Source organism: Rhamphochromis sp. 'chilingali', assembly GCF_963969265.1.
Source record: "Rhamphochromis sp. 'chilingali' genome assembly, chromosome: 21".
Lineage (NCBI taxonomy): Eukaryota > Metazoa > Chordata > Actinopteri > Cichliformes > Cichlidae > Rhamphochromis > Rhamphochromis sp. 'chilingali'.
This window is the reverse complement of record NC_137949.1, coordinates 26,688,144-26,707,897: the sequence shown is the minus strand read 5'-3', so window position 1 is coordinate 26,707,897 and position 19,754 is coordinate 26,688,144. Positions and strand designations below refer to the sequence as shown.

Below are 19,754 nucleotides of genomic sequence, written 5' to 3'. Positions count from 1 at the left end.
GATGTAGAACGGGCTGGCAGGGTATCAGTTCTCAGGTGAGCCAGAAAGTTCAGGAACTGAGCTCCAAAAAAAAAAACTAACGTTGTGAAAGCTAAGAGGGAAAATGTGGAAAAGTTCACTACACAGTCAGAGTTGCTGAAACTGCTGAAAAGACAGTTATAGGATGCAGTCACTTTACTTTCTCTCGCTCTTACCTATATAATTACCAGTTTAGTGCTTCTCTAAAAAGCTTTTTTGTAATTTGTGAAAGGACAACAAATTGTATCTGCATGTGAAAAATCAATCTGTACCTCAGATGTCTGTTTTTAAACTAAACTGGAAGCTCGTGTGGCTTCCGAAGAACAAACTGGGCTGAAACAACCGACAGCTGTTGTGCTTTTTGGCTTTGAGGAACACGTGTTACTTATAAATAAGGACTGTCTGTCTGTCCATCTGACATTTACATAGATTTAAGAAGGAAAAAAGAAACCGTGCAACTCTTTCCTGCATATAAAACGACAACATCAATCCAGATAAACTGGTATTCCAAGAACAGTACTTCTCAGTGTTGTACTATACTCATGCACATGCACACAAAACCAATCTATTATAAAATGTAAAATAATGGTTTCTCACCTGCAAACTGTCGGGTTTTCTTTCTGGGTGGTGGTACTGCTCTGTCCCGTTCTCAACGACCGTAAAAACTGAGAAAACAACACAAAATGAACTTTGCCCAACTAAAGAGTCTGAATAAAGTTGTACTTAGTTTTAAGGTAGCAGGATATAACTGTATCAGAAGACAAAAAATGGATCTAATGTTGTCACATGTGGAAGAAAATCAAGACTAAATCAAGCGCATAAACATGTCTACAGCGGGAACCATTGGCCTGAAAGTGGCACTTCAAATCTAAATGTCATCACTGTGATCATAGAAATCCACATACAGTTTTCAGTTAACATAATTAGCTTTTTTCCTTGTTAGCTTGAGCTATTCATAAAACAAGAGCAGTTGGAAGGCGAGCACATGACACAAGCTAAAAGTGAAGTCATTTCTTCTTTTGTTCGGTTAGTTCAGCAGTATTATTACCATGCTTCAAACAGCATTTTCCAAAACAATGTCTTCTTTTTGTAGTCTTTAGTTCTATCGTCTTAGGCTTAATACTCTGGAGTATAAAGGGTCACTGCATTGCCCTTTACTACAGATGCTATTGTACAGCTGGAAAACCCTGCCCACTGCTGAATCAAGAGCTAAGCACAGTAAAGAACACAGAAAAGTTCACAGAACATCTTATTTTAAAGACTGACTTTAATGGAGAATAAGGAGAAAATTTCGTTGATGGTTCATAGATGGAGAATTTGATGTTGCAACCTTCTTCAATTCTCTCATTTATGGGAAGAGCAACAGCGGTGCATTTTTTCCTGTCACTACGTGGCATTAATCCAGATGCACACTGTGTACTGCAGTGAATACTCACCATCATCGCTGTGTTTTCTCGACAGCTCCTGCCTGCTGCTGTGAGCCACAACTTCCTCTGGAACCTTATCCAAATCACTGGTCTGCAAAGACAAAAATTGAACGGGCAAAATTCAATTAGATAAGTGCAGAAATAGAGAGGGAATGATGTACTACTAATTAGATAGATAGTTGAAGGTTTGAGCACAGGATTAGTTAAAATTCATTCTTTTTTACAGAATAACCAGCTATCTGGGAGTCTGGCGAGCAGTAAACATGCTGTTTCATAGTCTACATTTGGAAACTATTATGAGAACCCCCGTTGAGATCACATTGTCTCTGTAAGCCTCAACTGACACACACATACACCCATTCACTAACAGCTGCAGAGGACAGGACAGAATGGCCCTAACCCAACAGCTTTCAAATGTCATCATACAGAGGTGCGTATCCAGACTTCTCGTGCAGTTTAGCTTACATTAGCAGTGATACAATGTGAAGAACACATTTCCCTGTGCATTAAACGTACCGATGGAAGAAGGCCGGAAGGGACTTTGGCTAAACAATCATTTTAATTCATCTTCAGAGCTGTAACGTGAGAGTTCCTGTCATAGGTCTGGACCAGACTGCCTTTATTGGTAGTGTTTACAGCCCTGCAGTAGCAATATCTATTTAGATCATCAGCTACACAGTGTCTGCTACAGTGAGACAAAATATAAAGTGTAGTCCATTTCCTGATAGAAAGTCTTTATATGCCACAATAAAGAGGATACTTTATGATATGGACAAAAAGAAACTGGCAAAATAAATAAATAAATAAATCGAATTAATCTTTAAATAAAAGTAGAGAGGGGTATGTTGCTCTTACAGAGTTTCTGTGGGGAGATTCAGAACCGCTGGCTCTCTTTGTCCTTTGTGCCAATGATGTGCCGAACCTCAGGGCTTCATACACGGGGTCCACCTTATTGCCGCAGGCTTTAGAAAAGCATGTTACAGACACAAAACCATGTGGCAAATTACCAGACTGTAAAACCTTGTGCATCCATTTTATGAAACTGCTCAATTAGAAACCCAGTTTTGGGAGAATTAAGTTGAAATGAACCAAAAGTATCCTAAGATAAGCTGCTCACCAATAGGCATGACTTCTTTGATGCAGCCATACTGTTCCTGGATCAGTAATGGAGAGCTGTAGTACCGCCGAAAGCCTTTTGGCTGAAGCGAGAAAGACACAGAGCGGTGACAGGCATTAGAGACAAATCAATATACAGCACCGCAGGCAGTAAAGTGCTCCGACCATTAAATACAGCACATAACTCTGTTCATTTGGAGTCTCGGAATGTGGCTCTCACTTCATAGGGATAAAGTTCTGCTACACTGGATGGTGCACAGGATGGAAGTCAAACACTGTGAATGAATGCAGAGCCTAATATTAACATGAAAAACAAAACCTTTAAAGCCTCAGCTAAATGGCTTTTTTCGTCTTTTCGTGAGAATAAGAGGAGGACAGGGAATATCATTTTCTAAGATCGATCATGTGTTGCGTTTTGTAACCTGTGCATAAGGTAAAGAGGGGGAAAGCTGGCAAACACTACAAAGCAATTCCAGTACTAATCACGAGTTTTCATACACAGATAACGCTCTGTAATGTTGACAATATTCATCACACCATAATGACATAATAACTACAGCAGCACCAAAAAGCGTGTAGGCATGAATACGTGGTCAATGGTATGTGCTTTTATGGCTTACTCTGCAAAGCAAATGACGAAACGAACATATAGAGGATAGTTGGAGAGACAGATGAAGGGCGGAGTGGAGCACAGATGCTGAAGGGGCTGTTTCTGTTTACAAAGTGACGTCAGACTCGGTCCACACTCAATACTGCATTAAGCTGAGGCTGAGAAGCAACATTAGTCCTATTCAGCTTTACTTTTCTTCCATGCTAATGATGTATAATTTTAGAACTGTGCACGACCATGATAGCAGAGCAGTGGATTTGTTACACAGAGTTAAAATCTGAATGTGTAGCAGTAGAAAACAGGATCAAATATAATACTTTGGTTCATGGAGTTCACTGCTATGAAACCGAGAAGGACAACTTCTAAAGTTTTTATCGTAATTTATCTGCCTGTCAAGTTTTCCCCCGATCTCCCAGGCCTTCAAACATTTATCATTTATATATCTATTACCTGCCTGCGTTCCATCTAATCAATACCACCCCATCAGGTCTGAATCCTTGGTAAGCATACAGAAGATTGAAATGATGTCGGTGTCATCTACAGCACACCCAGTAATGATTAATGTATATATTTGCAGTTTATTTTCACACACTGCAGCAATTCATCAATATTGTACTGTTGTCAGTGTTGCTTGATTAAAGCAGCTTAATTTCCCAACTGGATGTGCGGCTCACTGAGCGTTTCTTGCTCATAGGGTTGCCTTTTTTTCCCGTTTGTTTACACTTCGAGTACTCAAGTCGCGGGTGGTGAAATCGGCGTCGCTAATCAGTCCTGATTAATTCTTCGTTTGACACTTCTCGTGATGAGGCGGCTAAAATAAGCAACCCCTGAGCGCTTCGGGCACATCTCAAGAAACGAGGCGTCAGACTTCCAGGGCCAAAATCATTAAGGAAAAGGTTAAAAGAGCGTGCTCGTTGGAGCCCATCTGGTTCACGTGGCAACAAACAAAGTGATACCACTCACTGCTCGATGCCAGAAGTCACAGACAGCTTAGGTTTATTTTACAAACCATCCAGTATATGACAATTATAGTTTCTTTGCAGTTTCTAAACTTCTTTAGAAAACTGGAAAAAGACACTCATCTGTCAACTTCCTGTTTATTGGGAAAATAGTCCAGGGAAAATGTAATGTTTTGTTTCTGGAAGTATCCAGAAAATGTATTAATTAGAAGGGATCAATACAATATTATTATAGCTATATCCTAACACGTTTTCAAGTAATCTGCATCACATGTAAAAGGTCAACACATAACACATAAAAAGTACTATGTCAAAGTCTTCTTTGAAAGTTTCTTTTTTACAAAAACTGGGAAAAATGTAGTGATTACTGAAAGAAACCCAGTTCTTGAAAATTTAGTATAAAAGGCAAAACCTTGGCTTGAAAACCTTGAATGTCAATATTTGGTATGAGCACATTCATATGAACTTTCTTTTAATTTCATTAAGTAGTCTTTGGCTTCTTGAAGGACATTTTAAAATCTTATCTGTTTAATACCAGAAAGTCTGGCTCCTTAGAAGCAAAATATGCAGAAATGAATGGTGGCTCATGACTTTTGCACTGTAGCTCTTGGTTGGGTCCAAGAGATTTTTGTTTCTGGGTTCTGACTTTGGCCCGTATAACAGTATTTTTTGACGTTTTGGACTGCTGCTGTATACCTTTGATACTACTGAGTCTTTGAGTTTTGTTTTTGCTTCATAGTTTTGCAATCCTGTGTTTTGGTTCATGTTTCCATTGATACTGTAGTAAGATAAGCTTTTATTTTAGCATTTGAGCCATGTCTTGTCTTGCTTTATTTTAGCTTTAGCTATTTTAGCTTCAGTTCCTACTTTGAGTTTCTCTCTTTATTACATCATCCAGCTCATCTTCCTATGCTTAGCCATCTGTTCTCAAGTGTTCCCCATCTCAGTCTTTATGTTTAGTGTGAGTCTTCTTGTCTCCATGTTTAGTATTTGTCTTTTGGATCGTTCCCGCTTTACTTCGAAGCACTGTTTCCTTCATGCCTCGTGTTCGTTTTGCTTCCCACTTTGTAACTGTCCTGATTGTTTTCACCCATGTAATCCCCTTCACCTGTGTCTTGGTCCTTGTATAAATAATCCAGTCTCTCTCTCTTTGTCCTCAGAGTAAGAAGTTTGACGTGAGTTCAAGCTGGTTATCAGCTCACTAATGCTGTGTTCCTGAATAAGTCAGAAGTCAGAGTTTCTGAGTTCCCAGTCAGAAGTTAAATCTGGAATGCTCCCTCAACTCAGCCCCAGCAACCCAGAGTCAACAATCCAAGCTGGCGGCATTGAACATAAACAGTAGTAAAACTGTAAAACTTTTAATCTGTACTGCCACCGTTGTGTATTTGTGCCTCACTAAATAAACCATACACAGAGCACTGACCCACCTCTATCCGTGAATGTGCTGCGGCGGTGTTTTAAGTGCAAAAAAAAAAAAATAGTGATAGCTCTACCTAGCTTAAGAACCAAACCAAAACCTGTTTTTCTTCACTTTTTCTGCTACGCACTCAACGAACTCAGGTGTGACGTCACTCCCTGGTTCAGACATCCGAGGTCTGAGATGTCTGGAGCGCCGCATAAGTTAACCTAATCGGTTTTCTCTGGTGTTCAGACATCTGACTAATCGCAATTACTGATAAGTGTACTGCCAGCAGAGCGGCTGGTTGCGTAAAAGAAGATAAAACTGTACTATGAGAAAAATATGAAGAGGTTAAACGAATAATACAGGCTAAAAGCAACGTAGCTGCTGCAGACAAATCAGCAGCGTGAGTTTGCGCGAGAGGAAAAGCAGTAGCACTAAAAGCACTGTATGAATGTGTGAGTGCTCTAAGCTCTTTGGTCAGTAAGACTGGGAAATAACTACTAAATTAATGAAGTCTGGTATATCTGGAGGCAGCAATGACAGCTGGAAAAAATGCCGACTGTGGAATTAACAGACTTGCCAACATCACCGCTCTGTCACTATGACACAGGAGAAACTGATGTGTTATAATTACATTTTACATTTACATTTGGTGGTGTTTAACGATCTGAGATTAAAAATGAAATGTAAATAGAATTCAAACATAGGTTTTGTCTATGACAAAGTCCTGCTTCATTTGTCTAGGTTCCCTGTCTGCTCCTCAAGTTTTCCATTATCCCCTACCTGTTTTTGGACTGATCTCACATCATCTACCTTCGTGTCTTGCATTTGGGTGGCTGTCTACATGCTACTTCCTTGACAACACATGGCAAATCACTTCAGTGACTTCGCCCTTTTTGAGAAGCTAAACCAAATTTGGCAAAGCACCCGCATCTCAGAGATCTGCTGCGTGCTGACCTCAGAGACTGTAGCACTGAGACTTTGAACCATCATTTGCGCCGAGTACAAAGGAAACACAAAACACTAAAACATCTGGATGAAGCAGTGGAAGTCTTGGAGGTGTTGCAGCATTGTGCAGAACCCCTGTTATTGTTGATATTTGCAATAAACACTGCTCATCAAAAGCTGACGAGTGAATCACCGCGTTCATTATGAGTAATGAGCTAAATTAGTTAAACTACTTTTCGGATCACGTTGTCGAAGCAGAGTTTTTAAGTCCAATATGTAAAACATGCACTGTTGTGAGGGTTTTAGCTGCGTTTCACAGAGTGACTCACAATGAACTGACACATATTGATTAATAATCACGTTTGATCCAAACTGGCAAGTCTCCCAGAAACGTTATTTGTACTGGAGCTGTCGGGGCTGAATGTTAACATAAACCGAGTGCGTCAGAAAAAAGGCGTCAACTTCTCTTTTTAAGTGACCACCATACTATACTGCAAACTGCAGTGTAGTATTTATGTGGAAAAAAGAAAACACATTCCTGTAGAATAAGAAAAACTTGCTGTTAACTGATTATTGTCAGCCCTGAAAAGGTTGTGTCCAGCTTAGCTGTAGTAAAACATTTAACTGAAGTAATGTTATGTAACCAGCAAAGCTGAACTACATGCTGAATAGCAGTAATTATCAGCAGCACTCGATACAGAGTCTCTACAAATGTATGAGTGGGTACAGAAACACACTGGTTTCATGTTAGCAAAGATTCAAAGGATGAGCTAACTTAGTTTCTTTCTGAGTGGCTCTCAGGCCAAGAGAAACAAGCATGGCAGCAGAAGAGTCCAAGTTTAGAGTTAGTTGAATTTAGAGCTGTACTCCACTGGGGAAACTTCCCTTTTTATGCTCGACCTCTCGACCTCATTTTCCACTCCTGAGAGCCGATCATATCTACAGGCCTCATCTCTAAGGCATCTGGTGGAAAGACGACACAAAGAAAAAGGAGAAACACTGCCTATACTGCCAAATTATTTACACGCATTGATTCACTTTATCCGACTCAACTTATTCCATTTCCTTTAGTAATTTCAGACAAATTTGCTAAGTTGAGGTGTGGACACGAAGTATACATCCAAACATGTGGCTCTAAAGTCTCTTTCTTCAGTGCAGGATGAGCACAAATGATTAAAAGGTCCCAGTTCGATCCAGTCTTCCAGCTTTTGGACTGCTATGGAAGTGAAAATGCTTCTTGGCAGTTGCTTTTACAAGTCAGGCCGAAAACTCCCCAGTTAAAAACACCCGGACCACCCCGGTGGACCCATTCCACAACCAGGTTTCATTTTAATTTCATTCACAGATGATGCGAGCCATTCAAGATTGTGAATCATATTACAGAACACTAATTTAGGTTGTTATCACTCTATAATGAGGCTGTGATGTGTTTCTTGGGGAGAAACCACATTTTGGGGTGAAACGACACAATAATAATTATTTTCTCCAAGTTTTTCATCACATGAATACATTTGAAACCTCTCTCACTGAATGTTGTGGTTCCTGAGCATCAGCTTGTTAATAGGGAAACTTCCTAAATTAAACAATACAGGTTCTGGATTTAAAGCACACTGTAGATTTTTTGCTGAAAGCCCCTAAGAAAGGCGGTTGTGGATCATGAGGTTTATTCATTCACTTAATCTGATCCCCAGATCCTCGTGTCTGTATGAGGAAAGATGTTCGGTATCGCATTGGACCCCAAAAACTCACCACATGTCAATGCTGCGTACCATAAAAAACATGCTATACAGGCATGCAAATGTGGCTTGTAGTGTGAAGCACTTCAGTTGTTGATAAGACTAGAAAAGTGCTGCATAGATGCAGTCCATTTGCATTTTACAGACTTTAGATGAGCACATAAAATATCAGATAAGGTCCTTAATAACCACTCCACCCTGTAATTCCACAGTTCCCCGAGTGTTAAAGTAAGGCCGCTACTCTGAAATGTCAAACACATCATAAAGCCTGCCCATGTGACTTCATCAATAGTGGGTTTAAGAAGCTGCCTCTCGGTGACCACGTTTGTCCAGAAGCGTGGCAGAACTTGAGAGAGGAGGGGAGGAGGTCAGTGTTTTTGTAAACGATGAGTTGCATTATCTAACACAGAGACAGCGATGATATAACGATGATGAGGAGGATGACGAGGATGGATGGTGGTCACAGATGTACTTGCACACTCACACATAGAGTGTGATTTCTGAATAAGCACATTCTGCTGGGAAGCGGTCAGACAGCCAGTTCTGATCTGCTATCACAGTACTGACATCAATAATTATATTCCTGAGACGCAGTCTCCCGAAAGAGTCTTATCATGCATCTTACCAGTTTTCCCATGCAACGCTGCTGCCCAACACCGTTCTCACACTTGTGGTGGAGGCTCATCTTGCAGGCTTTGCAGCGGAGGCCGTGTTTCGCCGTATTTCCCGCCAGGAACACCACATGCTTGGCTGTTGTGCCTGATACATACAGACAAAGAGGCAATGTCGGGAGCTGGAATCAAATTGTGTTCTTACAACCAAACAGCAAGTTACAGAGAAAAAAAGCAGAGGAGATGAAAATATTGTCCAGAACGGCGTCTCATTTATTTATTCATTGTTTTTACACTCTTATTCCTAGTTTCTGGAGCCCTTCCCAGCATGCACTGAGAAAAACCTGTGAAATGACATGTGGAACATTTTAACAGGGACAAAAATTTACAAAATGCAACTCACAGCGTGCACTTCTACAAAAATTAGTCCGACTGTGACTGAGCCAGGCGTGTCTCCACCGTGTTAATATCGCTCGTCAAACTGCTACCTGTGTGCAGGTTCGCTGTCACTTATTAATGCCTGACTCACAGCTGATGAGATAATTGAAGATTAATTTGAGATCCAAAAGTTATGCAACGATGCAGGTGCAATCATTTAGCAAGAGTGTGTGTGTATTTGTGCACGCAGGTGTGTAGATTAATAAAAGAAAAATAAAGGGAAATGGAGCGAAGGATAGAGAAACGAAAATAAGAAGGACAGGGCGGAGTCTTAAAGGTATAACAGAATGAACCTCACAAAGAAAGATACCAGCAGTAGATATGCATTAAATAGGGAATATTGGTATTTTTAGGAGTTGAGGAGCACGTATGTCTATAAATCCCTACATGCCCCACACACCTTGAGTTCTTTGCCCGACCCTTCCTGCCCTTTTTTCTCTGTTTGCCATCCTCAGAAGTTTGCAGCAGCTAATCTTCAGTGAAGCTTTTCGCAAACGTAGCCCAACTTCCGGCTTATTTCGTTGGTTCATTATAAAAAAACAATGTTTTTCTTTCACATTTGAAGGAAGAAGACCTTGCTTTATGCCTAATGGTAAGAAGTTCAGCGTGTCAACTTCCTAACCTAAAAAATGTAACGTGATATCACTGTCAATCACAGACCATATTCTTGCCCAAGGGCAAAAGAAGTTAGCTATATGACATATTTACCTGTAGACTCAGAGTTATCATCCCCTACCCTCTATTCCAGTCAGATACAAATGAGAGACGAGTAAGCTGGCCAAAGCCTTGACCTATTTTCCAATAAAAGTGATAAATCAGTCCAAATCAAAGCTGGTAAGCTAATAACTTTAGTGCTTAAGCTAATGGACAGCTATTATGACTGCTGTGCATCAAGCGACATGAGGCAAGATATGAAAAAAAGACTAATTTATCTTCTTATGAAATAAGTGGGGAGTCTGTGGAGTAATAAATCTAACATGGCAAGATAAAATCAATAAACTGGTATGAGACATACAGCACGTACCACGCTAAAAAAACAAACATCACTTACAACCAGCCACTGTATATCCTATGAGAGCTCGTTCATATTAACAAAAGAGTACAATGTTTCCAAGTCCCAGAGCTGCTATTAGTTGGAATCTGGCAGCTATGCAGCTCTGGCTCTTCATTGATTAATCAATAAGCACGTGCCCTGCTTAGGCCCACGCTCTTCATATGTGCGTGTGAAAATGTGGACATGCGAAAGGAAACATCGATCTGCTTCTGTGAGCATCAAAGGGAACAGACACAACATAAGATGATCTGTCTGCTCCAAGTTTCCTCACAGAAGTGTTGTCAGTATGTGTCGTTTCTGTTTACTGTGGACCCGCCACAGTGGCAAGGAAACAATGTCGTGATTTCAATCCAGATCATCCTCAGAAATGCACGTTCAGTTTCACGAGTGGGTCGAGGGGGGTCATCGAGCAGAGGTAATCAGAGGAAACTTGACCCCCCACAAAAGGACTGTTAACATGAGATACTGTGTGCTTAAGAAACTAAGCTCTTTGTGTGTAGTTTACTTAGCCAACAAGGGGGAAAAATCTCTGCCTGCTCTTCATGTGCTGTAATGTAAACTGGCGTCACAGCTATTTGGATCTGGACAGCAGTGACAGGAACTTGAAACTCAGTAATGGGTGGAAAACAGTATCTGTATTTCCCATTTAAAGCTGTTGTGTCGCTTGGCTGAGGTGGAGTTAGTGATGCTGAGACAGAAACTGAGAGAAACGCGATCCCGGCCCTGAACCCTCGCCACAGAACAACAGAACAACAATGACAGACGCGGAGGCAATGAGAAGCAACCTGCGCCGATTTCTAGGTCGCTCTAAATCAGGTCAACTGATTGTGTTGCTTAACGAGCACCTCGAGTTTCATTTCCCTTCAGGTCAACAAACGATCTCCCTGAGAGATATCTCTGAGACATCCGGATTCAAGCTCTCGTCCGTGCACTGGGACAGGGAGCAAATTAAGCGCTTGTCAAGCTGTTGTTGATCGGCTTGTTTGAGCTGACTCATTCCAACATGGGGGAATAATGAGACGCCTCCATGTTAACTAATAAGGGAACAAACCGCTGTGTTTCAGCAGGCACATATAGGAAGGTGACACTGCCATCCTCCTGAGGTAATGGAAGGATAATGATGTTAGTCTGGATGTGTGTACGTGTGTGTATAGGTGCTTTTTCATTGAGGGCTTGAAGGCATTATAGCTGCGGGGAATCTGAGTGACAGTGCTGATCTCTCTGGCATTTGCTCTTTTTTTTTTGTGGATACTCTGCCATTAAAGCTTATTATTCATTTACAGTACAGTAAAGGACAAGACTCCTGCCAGCTTTTCTGTACCGTCTTCATCTCACCTCATAACCTCTCTCCTTCCATTTCCTCCTCTCTCCTCCCGACAGCCCTTCTCTCAGCCATACATTGATCCATTAAGCCGTCGTCCTTACTTCACGCCTCCTGATTTCCCGTGCAAATAACCCTAACTGAGACAATAACCCCTCCACCTCGTCTTCTTCTTAAACTCTGACCACAAGAAGCTTTCTTTACAATTACTTGCAGACTTGCAGTTAGTTTCTTCCACAGCATCGGTCATCAAGCAGCCTTTCAGTGTATCTGTTAGCATTGTTTATTTATTTATTCACATATCTGATTAATGTCAGATAACATTGTTGCTGTTATATCTCAACAGCCACAGTAACTGCTGAGATATAAGAGTCTGGAGCACGTGGAAACCTCTGGGACTGAAAAATTAAGCCAGTACAGAGATGCAGAAAAACCTTTACTCAACTGGCATCTATAGCAAGTTTTCATTCAAAGAATTTTATGCACAGCTAATCTGATTTTATTGTATTAAGTCATGAAGTGATGTGACGTTACAGGCATAGCTGCTTTAGGGTTTTCACCAGCATCCCTTAATAAAAGCATAAAAATAGCATCACAATTAATTATGGAAGAGCTTTAATTAATAGCTGGTAATGACGCAGCTCCACCCTCTTACCCTCTCATGGACAAGACAAATTGTCACACTTTATGTCCATCTTTTGTATACAGTCTACGGTCCAGGAAATAAATGACCTTCCCGTCAACTGACAGATGCTGAAATTACCGCTTTGAGCCAATGCTCAAACTTCAATACATCAGTTTTTGTTCACATTTAACTGTCTTTAAACTTTTCATGATCCGACTTTCTCCAATGACATTTTCCCCAATGGCTCCCATGCAGTTTAACATTTGGTAATGGTTTTTTGTTAGTGGCGTGCTGGTGCGTGAGACACTTTCAAGGCAGGGCGGACAACGTCAGCTGCTGGATTTAACACTAAAATAGATAAATTAAGAATCAGAGATGTCACAGCACGTACCGTTTGCATCCTGGGTGACAGAAAGAGCTATATGGTGCGTGTGAGATGTGTGCGTGACGTGCAGTGTGTCACTGAAATGTAACAAAATACCGGAAAACGCCACAGACACCAGCACGAACAAAACTCTCACATAGTAAGTGCACGAGTACTGTATGTGTATTAGAGGGAGATGTAATAAAGTGTCATTCAACACCACAGCCAAGCATCTCTACTGGGAAAACCTTGACCTCCTAGCACAAGATTAATTTCTTTCCGTGGTCAACTAAACCTGTCATGCACATTTAAGGAGTTTAATTGCACCGATTAGTGCGTGTTAATTTTGCCAGAATATCGAGTTTTGTTAATCCCAGGAGTGAGCATGGATCCTTTGGGTCTTTTAGGGGATTTTGAAAGTAAATAACTGTTTAACTCGTATAAGCTGACAGAGATTTCATGACATATTCTGCACATATCCTGCATATTCTGTTATCGCAGAAAATCAGGAGCAAGAATAGTCATACATTTTTAAGCTTTTTCTTTCTTGCCAGAAAAAGGCGAAAATTACCAGGGAAACGAGCGAACTGTGAAGATGGATGCTTTATGTGCAAATGCCATACATACCATAGAGACTATGTAATAAATGACAGAAAACACAAGCATGGAACAGAATGAGAAGAAGTTTAAAGTGGCAGGAAAGTGTGGTTTGAAAACTGAATACAGCTCTTTTGTTTTTATTGATCCTTGCTGATGCAGAAAATCCCAGCATGAAGAATGAAACTTGGTTATTCTGTGAGTACATCTAATGTTATGCAAATCCAAATTTCAGTACGTGAAAGTAAACGGGCGTCTATCTTACATACAGGTCATTTTGAAAAATGAATTAAAAACTAATATCTTTATTGCTCAAATAGGAATTAATCTCTTTGTTCTACTACCTTACCTTCATCTAGTAGACCTAATGAATGAGTCAGCGAGCACTATACTATAATTAAACCTATTTTTATTCTAAATGACACACCGAAATTGACGCATTGAGGTAATAAAAGACTCCAGTAGGAAGAAGGTGGGTGTTTATTTCTTTTATGTCTGCCTTACGCAATAATAGCATACATGTATTAGACTGATTATTTAATAGTGAAGGTGCATCATAAATACACTAAACACATAGATTTATATGGCATTTTTTTCTGAAATAGGAACAATTCATATTAGATTGATCCTAGTGTCTAAAAGAAAAACAGCACATCCTTGCTATATTTTTACATTTTGAGTGTATGTGATATTTTTTATAACAGCTTATTCATTTATTTTGTTAGAAAGTCAAATATCTGCTTGCAACACTATTTGTGTACCTTTAGAGGTGCAAGACAGGATATCAGTGCATAAAAATGTGAACTTTACTTGAAAAATGTTATAAAAACTTGTTGCATGATTATCTAACTCCATAAACCTGGAGACATTCCTCGTGGGTGACCATTAGGATTTAATAATCAATCCAATCAGTTTGAGTCCACCTTTCTCCTCCTCTAGTGTCTCTCCTTCTGTCTCCTGTGTGCTGCTCTTTGACTCTGGGATGTTGAGTCAGAATTTGATAACACCATCGCATATCATTACACACAAACACACGGACACACACAGGGAGGGACAGACAGAGAGCGATAGTGTTCTCATTAAGGTGGGACAACTGAAGACGAGGGCAGCATCTTTTTTTCATGTGTGGACCAGAGGGCAGCGCAGCATCACATCCTCACCACCAACAGACCAGCTGAGTCTCATTCAAAGCCACTGGATGCGCCTCACCGATCACACCAGATAAAACAGACCAGCGTATGTTACAACGTTCATAAATGTGTAGCAGTATGTGAGCTAAAGCTGCGAAAAGTTTTTTTCTGTGGCCTCACATTAGAAAAAGTTTCCCTCTTGTTCGGATTCTATCTTTGGGTGATGATACATTCTGTGTTACTCCAAGAAAAGCCTCTAAATTTCCTTTAATGTGAGCGAAAACCGGGTTAAAATCATAAAATTAATCTGTAGAACTCAACTACTTTCCAATATAAATTCATTTAACTGTGGTAAGAACTTCATAAAACTCATTATCAAGTACTGACTTTAACTTTATTGCAAAATAACACCAAAGTGGATATCCTCTCTGGACTTTCTAGCAAGAGGCTGCCCGTTTACAAGGTATTCATTTTATAAATCAGCCACACCACAACATCTTATCCCAACCACAGTAAAAGCAGTATGCTTACACTGTTCAGCCAAACAGATAATTGTTATGCACTGTGACAGTCCAGAAGCCTTCATCCAAAACTTGAGACACATAATTTACATGAAGACATTTATAAATGGCATAAATGTGTTTTGTTATATTTAAAAACCTGGGTGTCTGGGAATAATAGTCTGTATATATGGAGTGACGGTTGTGTACCTGATCTGATCACAACTATTTTATAACCAATCAAAGACGTGCACGTGTTTCTTTTTCACTGCAGTGATATGATAAATATCGCCTGGTTTGTAAGAAAACCCTGAATGGACCACTGTTTGACACAGCAGCAGTGTCACCATTTATCCACCTGCCTCATAACCATGAAGTACTTTTTGCGCTTGAACTGCAACTTCTAATTGCGCAAATAGAAGCAGAAACTCTTGCAAGATATTAAACTGATGGCATAACTACAATTATAAACGTAGGTGCTCGTTTACATGTCTACCTTCCCGGTACGAAGTCTGATCTCTCTTATCTGCTACCAAACATGATGCCATGGGGCTAGTTGAGCAAATTGTAATTATCAAACTGCAGACTCCCTGAGATGCAGAGCCTTAGCAGTGATGGTTAAGCCAAAGGAACCAGAACATCTGGCAAGGGGAAAACAGGTAGCTGTGCTGGCGCAGACGTTGCTGGCTATCTGACACCCCAGCAGACAGATGGAGGGACTGGGCTCAGTGTGTGAATCAGAAGGATGGAGATACTTTGGTCACGTGTCAACAGATTAAGTCAGATGCTCAGTGTCAGGTGTGCAATTGTCTTTTTTTTGTTGTTTAGATACTCATGGTGTGTGTTTTAGAGCTTTGCCAACTATTCATACTGGATAATGGAGCATAAATCCACATGTCACGTTGCGTTCAACCCTTCGCACACTTTAATGCATGTTTCTCTGGTGGAAGAACACCTAGTGGAGAGCTCATTATTAAAAGGTTTTTCCTCACGATATGATTGCAGGGCTCATTGGATGATCAGGCATTTGCCTTCTCAGCTGTGTTTGATGTTATGATGAAGGAGAGCAGTGCTTTTACCCCTACCTACAATCATGTGGTTGCAGACGTCGCAGAACGTGGGCTTCTTAAAGATGTGCTCCATGAAGCAGTGTCCTGCTGAGTCTAACTGCATCGGGTTGCGTGGTTGTGAGCGCGACGTGGGAGGAGGAGCGCAGGGAATAGCCGGAGGAACTGGAGGAATGGGGAGGTTGGTGTTGTGCGGCGGGGCCATCCCAATGTTGCAAAGATGGCCCGTGCTGCTGCTCACGTCTGAGAGGAGCTCCGTCTTGTTTTCGCTGCTGTTCCGGAAGAAGTTGTCGGCGCTCTTGCTGCGGACGCTCTTGGTCTTGAAGGACAGGGAGCGTTTGAGTCTTTGCAGCTGAAACAGGAGAGGATGAGTTCAAGAAAAGTGGAGCAAAGAAGAGAAAAAGACAGACTGCTTGAGAGAAAATGAGGAGACAGAAAATCTTTGAGTGTCCATTACTGCAGTAACCGTCAGGCAAATCTCATTCACTGATGCCCGATAACATGACTATTACCGTGGTCTCAACTTATCACCTTTCAGTAGAAAACCTTCCAGGTTCCCTACCTGGGAGGGTAATGTGATTTTCTGGTTAGGCCAGTGTATCACATTAACACCATTCCTCACACACTGTGCTGTCATTTCTGGCAGCAGCCCCTATCAATCTCATTATGCTTCTCCTTTACAGTAACGCTATTCATAATGCTCCACGCTGACAAATCATTTAATTTAACCAGTGTGTGTACCCCTGAAACCCACTCAAATCTGGGCTCAGACACATAATAAAGAATTGCTAAGCCACTCTAATGTGATTTTATGGTTCAGCTTCCAGGCTGGTGTGTGGCTATAAATCCCCGATTGAAAAATAGATTATGTTTTCTGATAGGTCGGGAAAGACTCCTAATGATTCTCTCTCACAGCACCGACTCGTCTTTACATCCGCCTTTTGTAAACACCTCTGAGCATTTATTCGTCCTCTTTGGTGTTTGTTGCAAAGCACGCAGACGCAGTCATACGTGGTGCATTGTTTCTGCGCTTGTCATTTTTGTGAACATGCCTGCACAAATTGCTTAGAGTGCTTATCATTGCGGCTTTGTTATGGTGAAGATCAATCAGTCCTGCAAGTCAATCTGGAAACAATCAATTTTAGACCCTTTCTCTGTCATCATCACCCACGCATGAACGCATACACACAGAAGCATGAACCTACAGAACAAATACATCCTCCTGCAACCTGTTACAGCTGTTTTCCTGCTGATCCATGAAAAGAAAAACAGTAGTAAAAGTAGATGGAAAACCTATTTCTACCGGTAAATGTGTGATGATGTGTGATGATAAAGGCCCTCTTTTTTGCTCTACTGTGGCTTTAATGTATATAAAATAAAGCACAGTGAAGGCATGTGTGCATGCATGGAGGAGCTCATGCTGTATTTCGATGGCGCCAAATCTCTATGAGTTCTCAGCTCTCTGTTAGCAGGGAGGGTTAATGGGGGCTGGGTGGAGCACTGCAACACAATCCGCCAAAGCCATTTATCACATGGGATTATAACTCAAATGACTTCAAATACGATGCAGCTTAAACAAAGAGTGCCCTCTAAAAATATGGGTGAAGATGGACTTAACCTGGTTGGCACTGACTTCGTTAAGAGGAATAAAAGTTGTGGAGTGAACAACTTTTATTCACATGCAATCATGACTCTTCTGACGGACTGATATCAGCAGTATGCGCCAGTTTGCACAAGAGTGGAGGCTCACCTTGCGCTTTTGATGTTCAGGCCTCACAGTATTCTTAAAGGAGGGATAAAAACACAAACACAACTTTACTTAATGGTTGTAAACTTGTTCAGCCTTCTGAGGAATTTATTCTACTTATCATGACTGTAACAAAATTAAAACACTTTCTTTAAATGCCTTTTTTGCTCTATGACAAATCACCTATGATGCTGGAAGTGAGTCTGGTTGTTTGGCAGAAGCTTGGAAATTGCATAAAGTCAGCCAGGAGTCTGCTGAAATATCCAGCGAAACGTGCCAAAGTACGAGTTCCCATGCTGAAATGTTTCAGCTGAAACTAAGAAAACTGAACAACAACTTGATCATACAAAAACCACAACCTCGCTGTCAGAAGGAGACGGAGCATGAGATTCATCTGCCCAGCAAGGGAGTCGTGGTGGGAAGAGCTGTCACAGCTATCCACTGCCATGATCAGTAGTCCAATATTGTACTGCTAAATGTAGTAGTCTGGGGGTCAACATGTGACCCACATAGATGGTAAAACGCCAGAGGCAGCTGCCAGCTCTATCACACAGCCTCATTTCCAAGTAGAAAGTCCAAGCCATGTGCCTTTTATTTATTTATGAAAATGCACATATTTTTAAGACCATATTGTTTCCCGTTTTTAATTCAGTTTTAATTTAAATAACCTTTCCATGCTTGATGTAAACCAGTACCCACAAGAGCTGGACTAAGCAGGTTATTCTCTATTATCTCCTCCAAAGAAAAACACCACAGTACACTTCTCATATAAAACCACAGAGAGCATGTGAGCTGCTGCTGTGAGTTTAAACTGATCTCAGCGTTATCTTCTGTTTAACCTCGTTATCTTCGTGGTTTGTCTCCCAGTTGTAAGCTACAGCTCGTATTATTTGTTATGGCTTCCTTAAATCTAATCACATCAGGTTGTTTTAGGATGTTTTATCAGTGTGTTATCGGTCATTTAAAGGAGGAGGAAATGTGCGGTCTTCTTTCTGGGAGCTCATCCCAATTGAGCCCATTTAAATCTCGTATTAAAAGAAGTTTTTTTTAGCCTGCTTAATTTCCTTTTCAGAGTTGCACTGGCGTGCAGTGAAAAACATTTTCGTGGTAAAGAAGAAAACAACAACAACAACAACAACAACGGGATAGTCCTACCTTGCTTTCTTGCTGGCTGGCGTTCGCCGTCGGGGATTTGGGTGTCTCATTCTGGTCCCGTTCGTCCTCTTTGCCCCCACTTTCGTCCTGAATTGTGCTGGCCGGCGGAATCATCCTCTCTGTCTGTACTCTGTAAAAAGATACTGCTCAACTGAGTTCGTTTCCCCCCCAAGCGGTTTACATCGTTTCTGTTCTTCTAATGGAAATAATAAAAAAGATAAGTCGTTTAGATCCGTTGCTGATATATTGTGAAGAGGGAAGAAACGAGGAGTAAAACGTACTGAAAAGACACAAGGGTGGAAAAAAGTGGTTTGGGAATCAAAAGTTGCAAGTAATTCCAGATCGGCTTCAAAGTGCCCTGTCCGTCTGAAGGAGGCTTTCGTGTTTATCGTGGCGTCGTGCGTAACTGCCAAGACATCTCCAAGTCCACGCTGTGCGCCGTGCGCCTCGCGTTGTCAATACTTTGAGGGCGGAGAGCTGTAAGCGATCAAGGGAGGGTAGGGCTGAGAAGGATGGAGAAGGAGGAGACACAACGAGTCTGTCCAGATGCACTCAAAGGGAAAAAGCTCATTCTCAAATGGATCATTGCTCTTCTTAAAAGAAAAGTCAAGGACCTACGCTCTTTGCACGAGTGCATGCGCTTCTTTCCAAACTAAATGTTATGTATAGCACACTTGTTCAGATTAATGTCAATAAATTGTTCTTCAGATTGGTCCACCTGCTTTATTTATTAATTCAGTTGACAAAGACTGAGAGAATTTTCCAGAAATGCTTTAGACAGCAAAACTTCACTCGAGTAAGGCTTGAACACCAACCTAACGCTAACTAAAGAATTCTCACAATAGATTTTTTTTTTTTTTTGACTGTGTGATGATGGCACAAAAATAAGCTGCTTCGAATTAAAATACTACCTGAGATATTTTTTCTGC

The 19,754-nt window shown here is 41.0% G+C and overlaps 1 protein-coding gene across 2 annotated transcripts in view; it reads right to left on the bottom strand.

The window, feature by feature from the left end:
- Positions 1 to 19,281, bottom strand: part of stac (SH3 and cysteine rich domain) — a 32,083-nt gene extending 12,802 nt beyond the window's left edge. Inside the window, exons 1-8 of one of the 2 annotated variants that reach the window (XM_080870480.1) lie at positions 19,107 to 19,281; positions 18,826 to 18,955; positions 15,942 to 16,275; positions 8,842 to 8,975; positions 2,563 to 2,644; positions 2,301 to 2,407; positions 1,455 to 1,536; positions 616 to 683 (exon numbers count right to left, since the gene is read on the bottom strand). In XM_080870480.1, coding sequence (XP_080726606.1) covers positions 616 to 683; positions 1,455 to 1,536; positions 2,301 to 2,407; positions 2,563 to 2,644; positions 8,842 to 8,975; positions 15,942 to 16,275; positions 18,826 to 18,939 — 921 coding nt within the window. In that variant the 5' untranslated portion in view covers positions 18,940 to 18,955; positions 19,107 to 19,281. Of the gene's footprint in view, positions 1 to 615; positions 684 to 1,454; positions 1,537 to 2,300; positions 2,408 to 2,562; positions 2,645 to 8,841; positions 8,976 to 15,941; positions 16,276 to 18,825 lie in introns of both variants that reach the window. The other variant, XM_080870479.1, reaches the window with a different exon arrangement.
- Between the last annotated feature and the right edge of the window lie 473 nt (positions 19,282 to 19,754).